The 23,894-nt window shown below is 35.0% G+C and overlaps 1 protein-coding gene across 3 annotated transcripts in view; it reads right to left on the bottom strand.

Moving 5' to 3' along the window:
* Nucleotides 1-23,894, bottom strand: part of COMMD10 (COMM domain containing 10) — a 169,696-nt gene that overhangs the window by 135,762 nt on the left and 10,040 nt on the right. For 2 of the 3 annotated variants that reach the window (XM_001503485.7, XM_005599502.4), the window contains exons 3-5: nt 18,810-18,920; nt 17,189-17,344; nt 1,107-1,217 (exon numbers count right to left, since the gene is read on the bottom strand). In XM_001503485.7, coding sequence (XP_001503535.3) covers nt 1,107-1,217; nt 17,189-17,344; nt 18,810-18,920 — 378 coding nt within the window. The remainder of the gene's footprint in view (nt 1-1,106; nt 1,218-17,188; nt 17,345-18,809; nt 18,921-23,894) is intronic. The other variant, XM_070233221.1, reaches the window with a different exon arrangement.

Here is a 23,894-nt window from a genome sequence, read left to right on the forward strand (position 1 = left end):
ATAGCAGTCAGTTTGACTTTAATCACTAAGTTTATACTACTTTCTGATGAAAATTATGAAATGATACTTTTGAAATACTGTAAAAGATTAATAAATTATATATAGTAAGACCCAACACAATTGCCTAAAATTTTGTAGACATGTAACCTGAGTTACATGTAACCCTAGTCCCAGTTTTTAAGAAAGATAGAAATGTGCATCATATAGTAAACAGTAAAAGTCCTACAAAGAAGTAATAATATCCCCATCCTTTAATGCCCATGAAAAAAGATAACATTTCTTCCATTATTCTCTGATTATATCCAGCCATAGTAATCTCTCCTTCCTCAGATCTTCTTACCTCATTCTCACCTCTATTTTATTTGTCTTGAAATGAGACAAAGTCTCATTTATTTACAGGAAAAAAGGTCACTCCCCCTTCTCTATCTTAAAAAGATAATTACAATTTAAAACATACAATAAATCGCTCTCATTGGTATCTGAAATGTATATTTCAATATATGCTACAGTAAGAAAAATTATTCCATAACTGTAATTTTTGATAAGATATTCAGGTTCCCTGAAATTACTATTAAAGGAGAAGTCACCATGCAGTATAAAACTTACCCAAAATTCTATTTTGCAAGAGCTGGGATTTAAACAAACGCGCGCACACACACACACACACACACACACACACACACACACAATTCAGGTCATCTTTGTATTCCAAGCACTGGCTGAACAATATTCCCTCTACCATATACACGCAGCCTAAAACACAAAACACCCAGGAATAGCCACTAACACCTAAAATACAAAATCACAAATTTATATGGCTACTTTAAATTTTTTCCATTGCAGAATTTAAAAGACGACATTATGAAACGTTCTTACAAGAAAGGCACCTTGCAAAGACAAGCTATTTCTTCAAATCAACAAGAAAGTGATACGTAAATCTGACAAAAAACCTGTCACAAATAAAGATCTGTCACTTTGTTAATCCTTGTTTAATTTTAATTTAGTTGTGTTTAAGTTTTCAATCCACAGAGCAAAGACCCTGCTAACAGTAAAGCACAAGATCAAGTAAACAGAATACATCATTTCAATGGAATACCATTTCTTACCTTTGAATCTTCATTGCTCACTCCTAGCTGTAACACAGCTTGGGGAGATTTTAGTTTGGCTTGAGCAGAGTGAGCCATCTGAAGGTTAAGCTGCCATCCGACTGTCTCTAGCTATAAAAGACAAGTGCAGATTGGAATCAGATGACATAGTAGGAAGAAAACAGTCAACTTTAAGCAAATCTCCACTCAGCAGAAATGAACACGGATAGCCTGGACTATGTGGAAAGGCAGTTCCAGGGCTCCTTTAACCTGCACACTCCGAAAATTCTCCCTTTGGGTTCGTTAGATTGGCCTCATGTCATGCCTGTCAAATTCAACAGTAAAACTGGTCTTTAAATACACTCTATTCTAAAAACAAAAGTTCTAAGACCAAGCAATGAAGAACACTAAAAAAGTCAACGGTTTTTAAATAGTAAATTACTATTTTAACATAGTACATTTTAAAGCCAAGGATTTTTAAATAGTTATAAATTTTAACTAATAAATAGCATATATTGGTGATAAGCACTTTAATGACCTCTCATTATCTTTCAAAACTCTTTTGCATTAGGTAGAACACAGGTAAGACTTTTTTTAAAAAAAAAATAGGGAAATGGAAGTACCCAGATGGTAAGAGGTTCACAAGTTTAGACACAGTTAGTGAGATTGGAATAGAGCCAGGCAAAGAATTGATATCTATTCATGAGCAGGTGTTACCCAATAGATTATCATGCTTTCCAAAGTACTCTAACTTGCTATGGTTCCCAGTTATGACAGAAACTAATTACAACATTTCCTTTGAATTTATTAATTAACACAACAGCAAAATTTAACAGGTAAGACAAAAAATAGTGAAGAGAGACTAAAATAGTTTAAGAACTTTTCTAAAATATTAAGCAGCACAGGAGCCGACCCAGCGGCGCAGTGGTTAAGTTCACACACTCCACTTTGGTAGCCTGGGGTTTGCATGTTCAGATCCCAGGCACAGACCTAAACACTACTCATCAAGCCATGCTGTGGTGGCATCCCACATACAAAATGGAGGAAGACTGGCTCAGATGTTAGCTTGGTGACAATCTTCCTCAAGCAAAAAGAGGAAGATTGGCAATGGATGTTAGCTCAGGGCCAATGTTCCTTACCACAAGAAAAAAAAATTAGGCAGTACTAACTTGGCTTTATTGAACTTGACAGATTATTGGTTTCTCCAACCTCAGAACTATGAGTATAATTAGATTTGATTTCCAGAAAATCTCAAGTATCAATATTTACAGAAGTTTTGTGAAATGCAACTGTCATACGTCTCTGACAACATGACCCTAATAAGTGATTCAATAAAACTACCTTAGCTACACTGGTAAGAATGGTAGCCTCACAACAATTTTTACTTAACCAGAATACTAATTGGTAACTTGAAAGACTGTTCAACAGCTAGAATCACAGCAGTGACTCAAAGCCAAATTAGAAAGAGAGCAATGAAAGTATTATCTATTCGAAAGAGGATGTGATGAGAAAATAAAGATACAGTTCTGTTCTTTCTGGCATCGAATCTTTTAGAGGTTATGGGTAAAAAGGAGGAAGATGTTGCAGAGACATAATCCATAATACCACAAGTAACAAATCAATTTAATGGTGCATGTTAAGTAAGGATCCTTAATGTACTCATCTTTAATGCTGATTACAGTAAGCATAGGCTCTAACACCAGCCCACCGCTATTTTCAACAGTCACATGCAGGAGACCCTCTGATAAAACAGGAAAAAATATGTCATAACCACTCATATATCAAGCATTTTAATACACATCACTGTCTTAACTGAAAAGCACCTTCTAGGTATTCCTATGGACTTATAAGACACTGTTTTGATCTCACTTAATGGATCCTATGCCTGTCCTTTAAGTACTTAAGATAAATGATGAAGATAAATATTAAGTGAATAAATTAAAACATAGCCCCATTGTGGTCAGGCCTTTGCATAAATTAACGCATGCTTAGTCACTGCATAGAGGTGGCGGTGGGAGAATTAAAAAGAGCCCTGAACTTCAAGCTTATGCTTTGGTTCATGCTTAAGCTGTCACTCACCAGCTATGAGACCCTGGTTAAGTCACAGTCTTTCAAGATCTCAATTTCCTCATAAAAATGATAAATCTACCTTAACGATCTACTGTTTGGAGATATTGGTAATATCAAATAAGAAAATGCATATTCAAAATGTTTTGGAAACTGCAAAACATTATAAATATAAGGCATTTTGGTCACCTAATTTTTCTATAGGAGCTTTTAAATATAATAGGCACTCTATATCTATCTGTTGAATTGAATTGAAATGTATCAAAGAACACTCACAAGGAAAGGTAATTTTAAAGAGTCATGACTAAAAAGAGCATGTAAGTTGGCTTTCTTAAATTCCAAAGCCTTTGCTATTGAATTTTGTGATTTAAAAATATTTGTCCCATGCTCACATAAAAGAGTAATTTAAAAAGTAAATAAAATTCCTAAGCTCATAGGTAGGAATACACACATACACATTCCCACACATAAAATTTCATAGAAAATGATCAGTATTCAGAAAACTTAAATGAAGAGGAAATACAGAAAGCATAACTAGAATTACAAAAGAAAAAATACTTTACAGTTACACAGAGCAATAACAAACTAAAACAAACTCTTTTCAGTGAAACAAGGAAATAAAGGAAACCAACACTACTTGAGCTAGGTACTGTTATTATCTCCATTTTACAGATTAAAAACGTAAAATGTAAACAATTGGTGAATCGGAGTAAAGAGTATACGGAGGTTCCTCATGTTATTGCAACTTTTCTCTAAGTTTGAAATTATATCAAAATCAAAATCAAAAGTTACAAGAAACTGACTCAAGTAAGAATCCTTAATGGATACTGAATCTAAGTGGGGAAAGTCTAATTGGAAACACACAGTCACAAAGTATATCTACCCACAATTGCTTTTTGGAAAAAAGTAATTACACAGTGGAGAAAACAAACAACTCCATAACCAAGAGATCAAAACTAACATCACCACAATGTGACAAATGGACATGTGCCTCTAGGTGGGATATCCTGTGAGGACCACAACATCACTTACGTACCCTTCTAGCCAAAATATCATAACCTAAATTTGATCATGAAGAAACAACAGAAAAATGAAAATAAGACAAAGTCCCTTTGCCAAGGTGAAAATCTCATAGTACACTATTTAATTACTCCTCAAAGACTCATAACCAAGAAACAAATATGATAGTCATCAATATTTTAATTACATAGTAAAGTACAAAATCCAGTGTAGAATTTTGACTTACATTAGCTACACTACATTTGCTTCTACTTAAAATTCTGTCCTGTGTACATCAGACATTTGTACATTAAAATACTAGGAAACATTTTAATATAATTTGTTTTATTTCACATTCAAATTTAAATCTGAGGGTACTTATACCTTAATCAACATCCTAGATTTAAATCTCACCAAAATAACATAAAACACAAGGAAAATGAGACACAAATATTTTTAATGTTTTTAACCCAGGCCAAAACTGCTTAAATGATTGTTCCTATGAATCTCACTTACATTACTTTTTACCTGACAACGTTACTAAGACGTCATTCAAAATACAATGACTTTATTCTCCCTCTTATATCCATGTAACAACTTCAATATAAGCTTAAATTCTCATAATTGCTTTGTAAACCATAATTCCAAGCACATGCAAAATGAGCCAAAATTACAATAATATTAACTCTTTTAAATTGAAAAAAAATGTAAAGTTATCACCAGATTTTAACTGGTGGCTCTCTAAAACAGTAGCCACTGTTCAGACCATATCACCCAGTAGGAAACACCTTTTAGTGGTTCCCTACTTTTGTCCTAACCAGAGGAATATCTAAAATTCAGAAAGTAGTAAAGTAAGCTTCACCACCCAATGGCTAAACACAAATAATGCCTACACCTTGGCATTAAGACAAATCTTCAATTTCCAGCATTTTATATATGTAGTCTTCTTAAACATTATATACATAGATACCAGCCTTAACACAACAAGCATCCAATTTGAGAAAAAGCCTGGTGCTTTCAGAATACTAACAATTCCCATCTTTATGTAAATCCCATTATGTTTATGAAACCTACACTCTTATCAACAAAATCAGGTCTTCATCCTAATTTTCTATTCATTTTTAAATAACAATGGCAAAATGGTACAAAAACTGGCTTGTGCAAATGCAAAAAAACCAAAAAACAAAAACAGAGTTACCACTAACTGAGATAGAAAAACTACAAGAACAGTTTCAAGAGGAATGATCAAAGATCATATTTTTTTTAATGCTAAATTTGACATGCCTATTAGACATCCAATGAAATTATCAAGTAGGTACGCCCAGGCTAGAGAAAAAAATGTTTAATATAAAACAGTATTTAAACCCTGATGCCTAGATGAGATTGCCAGGGAAGTATAAAAGAAAAGAGAAGAGGACCAGTTACTGAGTTCGAACACAGTGCAAAATTTAGAGGTTGTTGAAATGAGGAGAAAGTAGGAAATGTAACTAAAAGAAGCAGTCAGAAAGGAGAAAAACTAGAAGAGTATGGACTTGACTTTCATATTGTCTTAGATTTGGGGGACATAAAAATGAATAAAATTATAATCTCTGCCCCAAAAGCTCCAAGTCTGGTGACAAATATGTACAAAACTATTTTGATATAAGGTGCCATCATGTATCTGGAAAATCCTAGTTAATCTGAAAAAAAAAGCTACTAAAACTAATGGATGATTTTAGAAAAGTTTTGGCACACAAGATTAATATGAAAAATCACGGGGCCGGTCCCGTGGCCGAGTGGTTAAGTTCGTGCGCTCCGCTGCGGTGGCCCAGGGTTTCGCTGGTTCGGATCCTGGGTGCGGACATGGCACCACTCGTCAGGCCACGTTGAGACGGCATCCCACATGCCACAACTAGAAAGACCTGCAACTAAGATATACAACTATGTACCAGGGGGGATTTGGGGACATAAAGCAGAAGAAAAAAAAATCACGACTATTTCAATATACCAGAAGCAAACAACAGCAAAAATCAAAAAAGCAATTCCATTTATAGTAGCAATGAAAATCATGTAAATACATAGTGTCTTAGTCTGCTCAGGCTGCTATAACAAAACAGCATAGACTGAGTGGCTTAATAATAACAAACATTTATTTCTCACAGTTCTGGAGGCTGGAAGTCCACGATCAGGGTATCAGCACGGTAGAGTCAGGGCCCTCTTCCAGGTTGCAGACTTCTCTTTGTATCCTCACATGGTATAAGGGGGCAAGGGAGCTCTCTCAGGCCTCTTTTATAAGCGCACTAATCTCATTCATGAGGGTTCTGCCCTCATGACCTAATTACCTCTCAAAGGCCCCACCTACTAATACCATCACCTTGGGGGTTAGATTTCAACATACGCATTTGGGGGAGACACAAACATTCAGTCTTTAGCATAAGGGTAACTTTAACAAAATTTATGTAAATCCTGGTCTTTGACAAACTACAAACATTACTGGAGTAAATTAAAGAAGATATCAATAAATGGAGAGATATACCATATTCATGAATTTAAAGGCTTAATATTGTTAAGATGTCAGTTCTTCCAAATGTGATCTATAGATTTAGGGCAATTCAATTAAATTCTCAGCAGGCATTTTTTATAGAAACTGACAAGCTGATTTTAAAATTTAAATAGAAATGCAAATGACCTAAAAGAGCCAAAGCAATTTTTTTAAGTTGGAAGCACTACACTACCTAACTTCAAGATTTATTATAAAGCTACAGCAATAAGGACAATGTGGCACTGGCAAAAGGATAGATATATAGACCCATCAATTAACTTCTGACAAAGGTGCCAAGGCAAATGCTGCTGGAACAACTGGACATCTAAATGGAAACAAAATGAACAACAATCCCTAACTAACACTAAACCCCAAAATAAACTCAAAATGGATCACAGATCTAAATGTAAGTGCTAAAACCATCAAACTTGTAGAAGAAAACACAAGAGAAAATCTTTGTGATCTTGGGATAGGCAGATTTTACATAGGACATTAAAAGCATGAACCATAAAAGAAAAAATTATAAACTGAACTTCCCTAAATTAAAATTTCTGTTCTTCGAAAGTCACCATTTAGAAAAAGGAAAAGCAAGCCACAGACTGATAAAATATTCACAATACAGTCATGCATCGCATAATGACATTTCAGTCAATGATGGACCACATATACAATGGTGGTCCCATAAGATTAGTACCATATCACCTAGGTGTGTAGGAGGCTATACCATCTAGGTTTGTGTAAGTACACTCTATGATGTTCAAACAACAAGGAAATTGACTAAGGATGTATTTCTTAGAACGTATCCCCAGCGTTAAGCGACATATAACTGTACATATATCTGACAAAGGACTTGTATCCAAACTATATAAAGAGTTCTTACCAGTCAATAATAATAAGACAAGGAAATCAATACAAAAATGGGCAAAGATTTGAACAGATAATCACAAAAGAAAATATACAAATGGCCAATAAACACAAAAAGATGTTCAACATCCTTATGTTCAATATCCTTACACCCATTAGAATAGATAAAATTTAAAAGACTGGCAATACAAGTGTTGGCCAGTATGTAAAGAAATTGCTGGTTGGAATGTAAATAGTATACCCATTTGGAAAACTGTTTGGCAGTTTCTAATAAAGGTAAACATATAGCTATCCTATAACTCCATTATCCACCCCTAAGTATTTACCCAAGAAAAATGAAAATATATGTCCATACAAAGATGTATACACGAATGTTAATGGATTTATTCAAAATAGCCAAAAACTGAAAGTAGCCCAAATATCCATCAACAGGTAAATGGATAAACAAATTGTGGTATATCCATATGATAGAATACGACCCTGCAATAAAAAAGAACCAACTATTAATACATGCAACAATGTGGATGAACCTCAAAATCATACCAGTGGAAGAAGCCAGATGGAAAAAGTGTATCTGTATGATTCCATTGATATAAAATCCTAGAAAATGCAATCTATAGCGATAGAAAGCAGATCAGTGGTTTCCTGGGGCCAGGGTTACAGGAGGAAGGGACTGCCAACAGCCATGAGGAAACTTTTAAGAGTGATGAAAATGCTCTGTGTCTTGATTATGGTAGTGATATCAAACTATATGGTAATATGATTCATTAAACTGTATAATTTAAAAGGATACAGATTATACTATATAAATTATAATTTAATAACATTATTTTTTAAAAAATACAATATACTAAAGGCTATAACAGAATAATGTTTAGATGCAATGGGAGAACATCTTCAGCTGCCTTCTATGAATCATCCTCTTTGCCATCCTCTAGTCACTGGCAAGAACAGGAGGCAATAAACCTCCCAGGACCAACCTACAATACCCCTTTCCTCCTAGAGAAAGAATCCTCAACTGTGACATCTATAAGTGTGCAAAGACAATGTCAGAATCTCAGAGATTACCATTATGCAATATGGTATCGATACTACACAGATGTAAATATATTACCATATATCACACAGATGCGAATAGATAAACTTCTTGAATCAATATTGGAGATATCCTGCACCCAAGTGACTGCCTACCTCCACCTCCACAAAGCATACTGCATAAATCATACTGCACAGCGCCACCCATTAGGTAGTCTCCAGAGGACATCAAAAATCCAAAAGTGACTGAACCAATGCCTTTCTTTAACATTGCTGCTATACCAAATCATAGCAGGAGGAACAAATGCTTTATTACAAATTCACAACTTAGAGATACTCCCTAACCTATACCTTTAAGTTTAATCAACCTAGTCTCATTGCCAGGGTGGTATGGAACTTAATCATACTCCTTGACCCACAGACTTGGCCAAAATATCTAATCACGATCTTCATATCCAGGTTGTAAGACATTGAAGGAAAACATCAAAAAATCATCCTTCAAAATGTTTGCCACCTCTGCATACCAAGAATATATGAAGGTAACAGTACACGTTCGAGGACATTGAAATGTCATTCAACTAATGCTCTCACAATTGGCAACACTCTGAGAAAGTACATCCACTCTATTTAGCAAATACACATCTTTGAATACTATGACGTAAGAGCAATTTTGCTAACAGCATAGTTCTTTGGCATTAGTAAAATCTTTATTTAATTTGTTAATGGTTCTGGTTTTACCCAATTATTCATGAAGCAGAGAATACATTTCTGTTTCAAATAAGACTGATTAAGGGTCTCAGATCTAAAGCTCTTTAAATTGACTGCTGCATCAACAGTTAATGACATCATCTCTTCTCTTGGAGAATTTCCACTTCAAGCTGAAGTAATTCTATATTCCTACTTTTAAAGAAGAAAAACTGTAAATAATTGAATCTAGTACTCCAGCAAAACTCAAGTCATGAAATAAATGAACCACAAAAGGCTTAAAGTACAACCAAAATGAGAACACAAAAGAACAGTAGGAAATACAAAATACAATCCATACTCTCCTCTCTTTAGTGTTCTTTTCTCCACCAGTAAATGAAAATATCCCTCTTAATAAGAAAACTTACTAGACTGAACTTCAAAATAGTACAATTTGTAAAGCAGAGATATTGTGCATGTATTCATTCAACAACCATTTACTGAGAACCCACGATCTCTCAAGGGCCATTTAAAATAGCGAACAGACAAAAATTCCTGCCCATGTGGACTTTATAGTTTAGTAGTAAAGACAGACAATAAAAAAATAAACAAGTAAAATAACATAGTGGTCCAGATAAGAATAAATGTTATGGAGAAAAATGAAGTAGGAAAGTATCATAGAGAAGGGTGCACTTGTCACTATGAGGATCAGGGCAAGACTCACTGATCAATGTGACATATTTCTCATAAAGAGCTGAAGAAGATACGGCAGGCAGCCATATGAACATCCAGGAGAACAGCTTTTGAAGTAAAGAGATCAGAGGTATCCAAACTGAGCCAGGTGGAGGACAGTAAGATGTGAAGGTCAACAAGATACGTATTGGACTTCTATTATAAGCAACATGGAAAGCCTTTGCTGGATTTGGGGCAGAGGAGGGTAGAATAAGATTTATAATTTAAAAGAATCACTTTTAGAGTTCCTAATCTGGTAACGGTAGGAAGTAGTTTACATCACATTAACCTCTGCAATAAAAATTATAATCTCTAGACAAAACATTTAAAAAACAGTAATTTGAAGGCATTGGAGAATGACTAAAAGCAGGCAGAAGTTAAGGGGAATTTGACTCCTAAAAGAAGGGAACCATACAAGATGAGAGATTCACATTTATGTTACTTCCCAATCCACGCAGCAATAGGTTGGCTAAAACTCAAATAGCCTCAAAGTTGGCTTGAGGGTTCAGCAATCCCATTCTTAGATATTTACCCAAGGAAATGAAAACAGATGTCCACAAAAAGACTGGTACAGAAATGTTCATAGGAGTCTTATTCATAACAGCCAGAAACTGTAAACAACCCAAATGCCAGTCAACAGGAGTATGCATAAACAAATTGTGGTATTTTCGTACAATGGAATACTACTCAGCAACAAAAGAATTACTGATAAAACTACTAACTACTAATGACATGAACGAACCCCCAAAAAGTTATATTGAGACATATTAGTCAGACACATTTATTTGAGTCCATTTATATTAAGTCCAAGAACAGATAAAACCAATTTGTGGGGATGGAAAGTGAGAGGAAGCGTGAAGGGAAGTGAAACTCGGCACTTCCCAGGTGATGAAAATTTTCTCTATTTGGTTATGGATGATGATTAAACAGGTGTATATAATTTCTGAAACTCATCAAACTGAACAATTAAAATCTCTGCGTTTTACTACCGGTAAACAATATTTCAATAAAAAGTAGCAAATAAATATAGCAGTATTTAAACCTCACATTTATATTCAGTAATTCCAGCACATGGAAAATTTGTGCCTTTCACCTGAATCATAACATACCAACAACTAAAGTAACTAAAGAGGCAGAAATTTGAGTTGTGTATGGATATAATTACAACAAAATACCTGTCTTATAAATGCGGATGATAATGTTAAAAAGCATTTAAATCCTGAAGAAGTGCTCAGATAGGTAGGTACTCATAGTCATATACTGTGTTTCAAGATTTAGCTGCATCAAGTATGCTTTTTCTGTCCTCTTTATAATAAAGCCATTCATCCATCCCTAGGATGCCCAAAGAAATGAAACAAGGATATTAAAGAAAATAATAAAGCAAAAAAACAAAAGTGTTAAAAATGTCAAATTCAAATTTCTTATTTCTTATAAAAGCCAGGTATTTAACAATTAATGAAGCAAACAGTTGTACATTTAACAATAAAGTAAATCTTATTATAATGGCTTAAAGAGGATTTTTTTAAGAATGCTATAGGACCATTATTATTTTTAGGAACACTAGTCATCCATTTTTAAATGTAAGTTTCTCAAGAATCTGCAAGAAGATATGATGAAATTTCACCATATAAAGAAACGAGTAGATATTATGAATAAACTTGCCATATTATTAGGTAAAGTTAAGAACACTCAACAGAAGAAAATCAAATTAAACACATTTTGAACATTCAAAACAGATGTAACTGTCAAATTTATATTTTAAAACTCCCTAACACACATATAAGCATATTTAAGAAAAGGAATCAGTCGTATGTAGCCTTTAAAGAGCAGGCTACTCAGAGTGCTTAAAATATGCCTTACATAAATCTCCAAAACTCTATCTGTTACTGAGAAATAGCGTTAACTTGGAAATATAAAAATATTTTATAAAAATATTATATAAAAAGAATACAATTCTTTTCCTTAAGATCTCAGAAAAAAGATATACACGTCAATAATATTTGACATGTTAAGTTTTTACATTTAGTTTAGAAGGAATATATGTAAAGGAATTCTAAACAGAATTTCTGGCATAAACTTAAACATAGTATCCAAGTTCTGTCTGAAAGGGGATTCATAATTTAATAAATGTCATGACCACATAGGAAACATAACAAAAATCAAACAGAAAATCTTTTTAGAAAGCCACTATTGACATAGTCAACACTAATCAAAGAGGGAAGGATACAAATTCCAGCAAGTAGTGGTGATATTTCAGTCTCAAGTTTCCAAAGAGGAAGTATATTTAGAGAACAAAAATGAGATGCAAAAATTTAAAAACACCTTCAATCATATCCTGCAAATAGCCATCATTAAAATTAATTTTCAATCCATCTCTCAGTTATTAGATCTAAATAACAGAAGACAAAATAAGGTGTTTTAAAAAATTGAATTAAAAATAAGCACCTTTTGGGGCTGGCCCCGTAGCGTAGTGGTTAAATTCACGTACTCTGCTTTGGCAGCCCTGGGTTCACCAACTTGGATCCCAGGCACAGACCTATACACTGCTCATCAAGACATGCTGTGGAGATATCCCACATACAAAACAGAGGAAGACTGCCAAAGATGTTAGCTCAGGCCAATCTTCCTCACCAAAATAAAAATAATAAATAAGCACTTTTTGATTTTTTAACTTTTTTTTTTTTTGAGGAAGATTGGCCCTGAGCTAACATCTGTTGCCAATCTTTCCTTTTTTTTTTTTTCTCTCCAATGACTCAGTACCTAGTTGTATATCCCAGTTGCAAGTCATTCTAGTTCCTCCATGTGGGATGCCACCACAGCATGGCTTGATGAGCGGTGCGTAGGTCCATGCCCAGGCTCCAAACTGGCAAACCCCAAACCGCCAAAGCGGAGCATGCAAACTTAACCACTCAGCCTTAGCGCCGGCACCTGATTTTTTAAACTATTATTTAATTGAATATGACTCTCTTTGAATTTAGAATTACTACCCACAGATGTTCCACTGCAAGCACTGCACAGATAGGTCACAGGTGTGAGCCCCTAAATTACCATAAACAACAGTCAGTCATTAAAATATACCTTTTGTTCATTATATAATAAGTTGTTGTCATATATTTTTGTTACAACTTAAATAACGTGATCTACCTTCACACACGGCTATTTTAGTCACTATATCCTAAATAGTTAGCAAAGCAAAAAAGGAAGATAACATTACAGCTGCCAGAGGTAGCATAATATAAAAGGAACAAGGCTTAAGAGATAAACAGATCAGATTCCCATCTCAGCTTCACCATGGACCACTTGGTTAAGATGGTAAAGTTATACTTTCTAAAGTTTTATGTCCTTCCTCTTCAAAGATATGAAACACACACACACACACACCTATGTAAACAATACTGCATAACGCCTGACACACAAAAGTTTTGCAGCTAACATCTAGGTGGCAGTATACCATAATGGCTTAGGAGTGTGACTACTTGTGCCAGATCCCAACTCTGCCACTTACTTAGCCTCATGACCCTGGACCAATTATTTAATCTAAGCCTCAATTTTATTTTAATATAAACTAGAACTATTAACAGGCTTTACGAGATATGAAGCACTTAGTAGAGTATTTGGACTACAATAAACATAAGAAATGTTTATTATTATTATATTATTTTAATTAAGCATTTAAGGCATTAAAATAATGTATTAGCTATCCTCTCATATACTCTGAATTGGCAAAAGTTAATTTCCGGCATTCTCAAGGAGCCACTGTACAATTAGTCATGTTCTTCCAATTTCTTTTTTACATATTTTTTACGACAACTGATTAGAACACTTCTTAATCAGAAGTTAATGTAATGCAACATAATATAGGGAAGAAATAATACTTTAAAAAAAGAATCATCCAGAACACATTGAAAAGTGACTTTCTATTAGCAGAAAAAGAAACATTTTTAACTGTACAAGTATACTCCATTGTATAAATGCAAGAAAAAAATGGACCCTATAAAATAGAAGAAAATTATAAATAGAGAACAGTCAAATATTAAAAGGCAAGTGGAGATTTGTTTTTTTATGGAGATGATTGAGCGAAGAAAGATTTTCAGGGACACAAAATGGAAAACTTAAAATCCATACAGGATGTAGGAAAAGTAGAAATTGAAGTGGTGAAAAATGAAGCAGTAAAGACACTTGCAAGCTCTTAGCATACAGAGATTTAAAAAAAAAAAAAAAAACAGGGGCCAGCCCGGTGGCATAGTGGTTAAGTTCGTGTGCTCCACCTTGGCAGCCTGGGTTTCTGGATCCTGGGCGTGGGCCTAGATACCACTTATCAAGCCATGCTGTGGCAGACATCCCACACATAAAGTAGAGGAAGACGAGCACAGATATTAGCTCAAGGCCAATTTTCCTCAGCAAACAGAGGAGGAGTGGCAGCAGATGTTAACTCAGGGCTAATTTTCCTCAAAAAAGTAAAAAGGAGAGAGATGAAAACGATAAAGGCATATTTTCTAAAAACCTATAGCAAATATCCTAACTTAATGGTGAGAGACCTGTTTCTCTCTAAAACTGGGATCAAAATAGGATGTTCAAACTTACCACTCCTATTCAGCATCATATTAGAAGTCCTAGTCAGTGCAATAAGAAAAACAAATGAATGGACTGGAAAGGAGGAAATAAAACTGTCTATTCATGGACAGCTTGCCGTTCTACAAAAAAAACGATAAGGAATCCACCATAAAAACTGCTATAACTAATTAGTGAGTTTAGCAAGGTCATAGAATACAAGGTCAGCATACAAAAATCAATTATGTTTCTATATACTATCAATAAACAACTGGAAACCAAAATTTTAAAAACTGTACCATTTACAACAACTCCAAAAAAACAAAATGCTGGGGCCAGCCCGGTAGTGCAGTGGTCAAGTTTGCACATTACGCTTTGGCAGCCCAGGGGTCGCTGGTTCGGATCCCAGATGCAGACATGGCACCACTTGGCAAGCCATGCTGTGGTAGGCGTCCCACATATAAAGGAGAGGAAGATGGGCATGGATGTTAGCTCAGGGTCAGTCTTCCTCAGCAAAAAGAGGAGGCTTAGCAGCAGATGTTAGCTCAGGGCTAATCTTCCTCAAAAACAAACAAAAACAAAATGCTTAGGTACAAATCTAACAAAATACACACAGGATCTGTAAGCTGGCAAATGAAAAACACCAATATAAGAGATCAAAGAGGACCTCAATAAGTGGAGAGAGATACTCAATATTGTTAAGAAGTCATTTCTCTACAAAGTAATCTATAAATTTAACATCATCTCAACCAAAATCCCAGCAGGATTATTTTGTAGATACAGAAAAGCTTGTCTTCAAATTTCTTTGAAAAGGCACAGAAACAAGAATAGCCAAAACAATTATGAAAAAGAACAAAGTTAGCAGAATCACACTACCTGATTTTAAGACTTACTATAAAGGTAGAGTAATTAAAGCAGTGTGATACTGGCATAAAGATAGACAAAACAGATAAATCAATGGAACCAAACAGAGAGTCCAGAAAAAGACCCACACAAATATATCAAATGATTTTTGACAAAGGGGCAAAGGCAATTCAGGGAAAAAGGATGTTATCAACAAATTATGCTGGAATAAAGGAACATCTAAATGCAGAAAAAAATAACTTTGACCTGCACCTTACACCTTACACCAAATTAACTCAAAATGTATGTAGACCTAAATGTAAAACATAAACCTATAAAACACTTAGAAGAACACAGAAGAGAAAATTTTTGTATTGTTACAAATACTTAGAGACAAAATCAAAAGCACCAAAAGCAGAATCAATAAAAGAAAAAAACTAATAAATCAAACTTCATCAGAATTAAAAGTTTTTGCTCTGTAAAAGACACTGGTAAGGAAAAAAGAAAAGGAATAAACAGGCAAGCTAGAGACTGGGAGAAAATATCTGCAAATCATATATCTGACAAAGGACTTAAACCTACAATCTATAAGGAACTCACAAAACTCAACAGAAAGCAAACAAACGCCCTCCACACACTGTAACAATAACAACAACAAAATCTCCATGCATTTCTATATGCTGGGATATATACCTGCAACTGTCCTTTATATTACTATAAAGGGACTTCTTTATCTGTCATAATGTGGAAATACAGTTAGGCAAAAGATATGAACAGACACTTCATCAAAGAAGGCATATGGATGGCAAGTAAGCACATAAAAAGATCACCAACATAATCTGTTTATGGAAACGCGAATTGAAAACACAAGATACCACTACAAACTTAACAGGATGGCTTTAATAAAAACAACCAACAATACCAAATGCTGACAAGGATTTGGAGCTACTGGAACTCTCATATAATGATAGTGAAATGCAAAATAATACCAATCCTTCACAAATTCTTCCAGAAAATAGAAAAGGAGGAGAGAACACATCCCAACTCATTTTAGGAGGCCAGAATTACCCTGATACCACCAAAGACATCACAAAAAAACTCAGACCAATATCCCTCATGAACATAGATGGAAAAATCTTTAACAAAATATTAGCAAATCAAATACTGCAACATATTAAAAGGATGATATATTGTGACCAAGTGAGATTTATCCCAGGAATACAAAGTTGGCTAAAAATCTGAAAATCAATTATGTAATACAACATATTAATAGAAAAAAGGGCAAAATCTGTATGATCATCTCAACTTCCAGTAAAAGTGACTAAAGGTTACCAAAGAGCCTTGTGACACTGCTGTTTATTCTACACTTTCCTCAAAGTGTTCATTTTGTTCACTATTTCCTACTCAACAAATATTGACTACCTTCTGCACACAAGGCATTCTTCTAGGCACTAATACAGACACACAAAAACAAATTATTATGTGACTCAAAAATTATAGTAAGTCTTATACATAGGGACACAGTTAAAAAGAACAACCAACTCTGCCCAAGGACTCAGGAAAAAGAAAAAAAGACTGTCTCATTTCTATTCTTAAGCTATACAGGCATATTTTAGACTGGCAATTAAAATTAAATCATATTGTGGTGACAGATACATATGAAAATTTTATAGGATTATTGTTAATATACTTTCTTTTGCCTGACTCTACCTCTGTACAAAATATTATCACTTTAAAAACACTTCAGGTATAAAAATTTATGCCATACATTATTGAAAAATACCTTTGGGCTAATATAATCCTATACCTTGTGGGGAGCAAGAATCCTCTGCCTGAATTTTTCAACAGTTTCTTGACCCATAGAAGACCAAGCATTGACAAATGCTTCTGCTTTGTCTTGTCTAAGGTGAATGTGCTCTAACTGCTGCTGCAAAGCCGCTGGCTTCACGTTGTGATATACTGCCTATTAAAGAGAAAAATAAAATTACATATATCCCTAATATTCATACAGATACCTTGATCTATAATCAAATACAAAATTATTTTTAAATGATTTAAATCAAAAGAATATTTCATATTTCTACAGTAGAAATTTTTTATTATTTTACAAATAATATACAAAACCAAGGGCTGGAAGATTCAGGATTAAATGGCCTAAATTATTCAGGCTAAACTTTTTCATTTTTGCTTGTGGTTTAAGTAACCCTAAATCTGCTTAACCAAAAAACTTCTTCTTTGCTTTAGCTATGTAAATAGTACCCTAATTAAAATTTCATATCCTTAATTCACTTAATTATTTCAAAGAAGTATACAATGGTTTTGTTTGCCAACTAACAAAATTTTTCCAAGAAGCATTTTTTCAAAACTACCTTCATCTACCAACTTCCTAGGTAACATATAATAAAAAACTGTAAAAATTTTTAACAGTGATATCTATCCCATTTCGTACATTATTCTGTAACAAGTTTCTCATAAATCCCATGCTGCTCTGTCCTATTCAATTATCCTTTTCTTCTATTGAAGGCCCACCGAGGACATGAACCATGGTCATCTTTAGGATCTGTAATCTATATGAGGCTGTATGTAGTAAATGCCCAGAAGCTTGTCCTCCTAACAGTATCTCTAACTAGCAATGCTCATGAAGCCATTGCACTATTTAAACTTTTATTTCACAAGTATTCTGTCTAATCAAACAACAAGAATTTAGGGAGAATCTATTTTAAGCCCAGCAACATAACATGCACAAAAAATATGATCCTGGCCCCTCACGAATTCAAAATCTAGTGAAGGAGACATAACTGAAACACATGAAATAATGAAAGGCTAACAATGTGCTCTCCTATGATAAGCCAAGGATAAAAGGAATCCAAATAAGGTGAAAGCTATAAGTATAAGGGGTCAATGCTGCAGTGGGGGGAGGTGTGACTTGAAGGGGAACTTAAACAATGAACTGAATTTAGATGAAAAGAAGGGATCAGAAGGGCAGCTCAGTAGGAAAAAATAGTACGACCAAAGGTCCTTTGACAACTACTACTTTTCTACATGTTTTATTTATCAGCCTAGTCAAATAATTCGCCCAAAATCATTTGTTAAATTTCTGAAATAAAATGTGTTCATTTTTTCAAATTATTATACCAAGTAACAATGAATTAAAATCTTTTATAACTGTCCCAAGTCAATGAAGTCTTGATTCAAATAGTCAAATACTTTACTTATGCTACTCAACATTAAGATTGTTTTGTAGAATGCATACTGTGGAAAAATCATAATTCAGCTTTTCTTCATTACACTGAAATTCTTGATTAAAATATATTCACTGCTTCTATCAACACACTATATTTTAAAAAAATAAAATGGTATAGATATCATAGCAATATAAGGACATAATAAACAAACCATGCTTAGGAAGCTTGGGGCAATAAAAATACCTGTTCTAAAATGAATGATATTGTTTCAAGAACTAGGTGAAGATCTGGTTTCTCTAGAGAAAATGCAGCTTGAAGTTTTTCCTCCTCTTCTTCACTGAAACTGTTCTCAGCCTACAACACAAAAAGCAATGTATTAGCACACACTCAAATATTCTAAACTCAGACACTCAACAGAAGATTCACTTACTCATATATGGAATGAGAACACGAAAGAAAAAGTGAATCCATGGTGAAAGAAACTGATGTGTTTATAAATTTCAATATCCAAAATCACAGTACAGTTCAGTATCTGGATTTTGTCAAATAAAGTTCATTTTTAAAAACCAGCATTTTAAGTTCTATGATTTACAAGAGGTGGAAAATAACAATAAATACTGTAACAAATGGACATGTAGAAAAAATACCAGAATACAATACTAGAAGGTAAAACCCCAAAATATTAACAATAATTAATAGTAACTTCCATCTTTACTCATTCAAAAATATTTACTGAGTTATCTACTACGTGCAACACAGACAGACAGTTCATGTCCTCAGGTATACTATACTTTAGTTAGAAAGACACATAAAAACAAATAATTATTGGAGGTGACATCAGCATCATGGCAGAGTAAGTTCTCCCGGTAATCTCCCACCTCCAAGATACAATGAAAACGACACTCATACTCCAACAGAGGACATCCAAACACAATACAAAAAACATCAGAGAGACCCACACAACCATATGACAGAGGGAAGAGAGGCTGGAGCCCTCCTCGGAGGAGGTGGAACAGGGTTAGAGAAAACTTGGCGCTGTCCCCTAAAGGCTGCAATCCAGGACTGCAGGAGACCTCTGAGAGAGAAGGAACAGGGAAGGGGACATTCATTCATGGGAACATCAAAGGTCCCCGAAGGCCCTTGAGGCCTAGAGGGAAGCCCTCTACCGGGGTGAAAGCTTTCTCAGGGGGTGACCTCATCGAGTCAAGACCCTCAGGAGAGCAGATAGCAAGAGCAGAGCGAGAAAACCCCAAGAGCATGCAGGAGAAAGCACTCCTCCCCTGACCCGCCCAGCATGGCTCCAGCACCTAGGATCTCTGCTGAAGGCAGACAGCTCAGAATACGCAGCTCTTGACCCCAACCCCATGACAACAGGCAGTAACTGCAACCAAATAACACCAGGATGCAGAAAAACAGAGCCACTCCCTCTACTAATATCAAACATTATATTAGATCTCCAGACCAGAAAGAAGATAAGTACCCAGAAATCAGTCCTGAGGACACAGAAATACGTAATCTAAATGACAAAGAATTCAAAATAGCTATCATCAAAAAACTCAATGAATTAAAGGAGAATGTAGAGGAACAATTCAACGAGTTCAGGAGCTACTTCACAAAAGTGATTGAAACTATAAAGAAGAATCAATCAGAAACATTAGAGATGAAAGACATAATGGAAAAAATAAAACAAAATATGGATTCCCTGAACACTTGAGCACATCATAGAGGAGCACATCAGCATAATAAAAGATAGACATGTTGAAATGCTCCACATTGAGGAGAGAGAACTAAGACTAAAAAGAAATGAAGAGTCTCTGAGAAACAGCCAGCTCAATTAGGAAATACAACATAAGAATTATAGGTATTCAAGAAGGAGAAGAGAAAGAGAATGGAGCAGAAAGCTCGTTCAAAGAAATAACAGCAGAGAACTTCCCAAATCTACAGAAGGAGATGAAAATCCATGTGGATGAGACTACCAGATCTCCTAAATATGTCAATGTAAAAAGACCTATTGCAAGGCATATAGTAGTGAAACAGGAAAAATTGAATGACAAAGAAAGAATACTAAGGACAGGAAGGCAGAAGAAAATAACCTACAAAGGAACCCCTATCAGGCTTTCAGAGGATTTCTCTGCAGAAACCTTACAAGCTAGAAGGGACTGGAATGACATATTCAAACCTTTGAAGGACAAAAACTCAGCCAAGAATACTCTATCAAGTGAAAATATCCTTCAGATATGATGGAAAAATAAAAACTTTCCCAAACAAACATAAACTAAGGGAGTTCGTAGCCACAAGACTGCCCCCCACACACACACACACACATACACACACACAAGAAATCCTCAAGAAGGCCCTCATACCTGAAGAAAATAAAAGGGAGAAAGGCGTTACAAAGCACAGAGGAAGGAGATAAATAGATAGACAGAATCAGAACAGGACACCAAATACTCAAGTATAGCATTAAAGACAAAGGGAAGGAAGATATCAAAAACAGAGATAATCTTGTCATTTTAAACACAAACTCATAACACAAGATGGAATAAGATGTGAGAAAAACAACTTAGGAAGGGAAGAGGAAAGGGACTGAATCAGTTTAGTTTAAAGAAATAAGAGGCCATCAGAAAAGGGACTATCTTACCCATGAGATTTTGAATACAAACCTCATGGTAACCACTAAACAAAAAAGTAGAACAGCAGAGACACAAATAACAAATAAGGAGAAAACAAACACAACATAAAATACTACACAACTCAATTGATAGACCAAAATACACAGGACAAGAAACAAAGGAAATACAGGAGAACCAGAAAACAAGTGATAAAATGGCAGCATTAAGCCCTCATATATCAATAATCACCCTAAACGTAAAAGGATTGAATTCTCCAATAAAAAGACACAGAGTGGTGACACGGATTAAAGAACAAGACCCGACAACATGCTGTCTGCAGGAAACACATCTCAGCTCCAATGACACAGGCTCAGAGTGAAGGGATGGAAGATGATACTCCAAGCTAATGACAAACAAAAGGAAGCAGGTGTTGCAATACTTATATCAGACAAAGTAGATTTCAAGATAAGACAGGTAAAGAGAGATAAAGAGGGGCAGTATATAATGATCAAAGGGACATTCCATCAAGAAGAAATAACACTTATACATATCTATGTACCCAAGACAGGAGCACCAAAGTTCATAAAGCAGCTATTAACAAACCTAAAAGAAGATATTAATAATAACACAATAATAGTAGGAGACCTCAACACTCCACTCACATCAAGGGATAGATCATCCAGACAGAAAATCAACAAGGAAACAGTGGAATTAAATGAACAGCTAGACCAGCTGGACTTTAAATAGACATATATAGAAGACTCCATCCAAAAACAGCAGAATACACATTCTTCTCAAGTGCACACAGAACATTCTCAAGGATAGACCACATCTTTGGAAACAAGGCAAGCCTCAATAAATTTAAGAAGATTGAAATAACAACAAAGCATCTTCTCCAATCACAATACTATAAAGCTAGAAATTAATTACAAGAAAAGAGCTGAGAAAGGAACAAAGATGTGGAAACTAAACAACATGCTATTGAACAAGCAACGGATCACTGAAGAAATTAAAGGAGAAATCAAAAAATATCTGGAGACAAATGAAAACATACCATACCAACTCATATGGGATGCAGCAAAAGCCATATCAAGAGGGAAATTCATCACAACACAGGCACACCTGAACAAACAAGATAAATCCCACATAAGCAATCTCAAACTACACTAATTGAATTAGAAAAAGAAGAACAAAGCCCAAAGTCAGCAGAAGGAGAGAAATAATAAAAATCAGAGCAGAAATAAATGCTATTGAAACAAAAAAAGGCAGTAGAAAGGATCAATGAAACAAAGAGCTGATTCTTTGAGAAGATAAATAAAATTGACAAACCCCTAGCCAGACTTACAAAGAATAAGAGAGAAAGTTCAGATAAATAAAATTAGAAATGAAATAGGAGAAACAATAACAGATTATACGAGAATACCACAGAAATACAATGGATTATAAGAGAATCCTACAAAAAACTATATGCCAATAAAATGAACAATCTAGAGGAAATAGATAAATTCTTAGACCCTTACAACCTCCCAAAGCTGAATCAAGAAGAAATAGAGAATCTGAATAGACCAATCACAAGTAAAGAGATTGAAACAGTAATCAAAACCATCCCAAAGAATAAAAACCTAGGACCAGATAGCTTCCCTGAGGAGTTGTACAAAACTTTCAGAGGGGATTTAATACCTATCCTTCTCAAGCTATTTCAAAAAATTAGAGAAGATGGAACACTTCCTAACACATTCTACAAGGCCAACATCACTCTGATACCAAAGCCTGACAAGGACAACACAAAAAAGGAAAACTACAGGCCAATATCACTGATGAACATAGATGCAAAAATCCTCAACAAAATATTGGCAACCCAAATACAATACATCAAAAAGATTATACATCATGATCAAGTGGGATTTATACCAGGGACACAGGGATGGTTCAACATCCGCAAATGAATCAATGTGATACATCACATTAACAAAATGAGGAATAAAAACCACATGACCTGGGGCTGGCCCGGTGGCACAGCGGATAAGTTCGCATGTTCCGCTTCTCAGCGGCCCGGGGTTCACCAGTTCGGATCCCGAGTGTGGACATGGCACCGCTTGGCAAAAGCCATGCTGTGGTAGGCATCCCACGTATAAAGTTGAGGAAGATGGGCATGGATGCTAGCTCAGGGCCAGTCTTCCTCAGCAAAAAGAGGGAGACTGGCAGTAGTTAGCTCAGGGCAAATCTTCCTCAAAAAAAAAAAACCCACATGATCATCTCAATAGAGGCAGACAAAGCATTTGACAAGAGCCAACAGCTATTTATGATAAAACCTCTTAACAAAATGGGGATAGAAGGAAATCATCTCAACATAATAAAGGCCATATATGACAAAGCCCCCCACAGCGAACATCATAGTCAATGGGGAAAAGTGAACGCCATCCTTCTGAGAACAGGAACAAGACAAGGATGCCCACTCTCACCACTCTTATTCAACATAGTACTGGAGGTTTTGGCCAGAGCAATTGGGCAAGAGAAAGGAATAAAAGGAATCCAAATAGGGAGTGAAGAAGTGAAACACTCACTGTTTGCAGACAACATGATCTTATATATAGAAAACCCTAAAGAATCCACTATTCTAGAAAACTATTAGAAATAATTAACAACTACAGTAAAGTTGCAGGGTACAAAATCAACTTACAAAAATCAGTTGCATTTCTGTACTCTGACAACGAAC

Source organism: Equus caballus, chromosome 14 (assembly GCF_041296265.1).
Source record: "Equus caballus isolate H_3958 breed thoroughbred chromosome 14, TB-T2T, whole genome shotgun sequence".
Taxonomy (NCBI): Eukaryota; Metazoa; Chordata; class Mammalia; order Perissodactyla; family Equidae; genus Equus; species Equus caballus.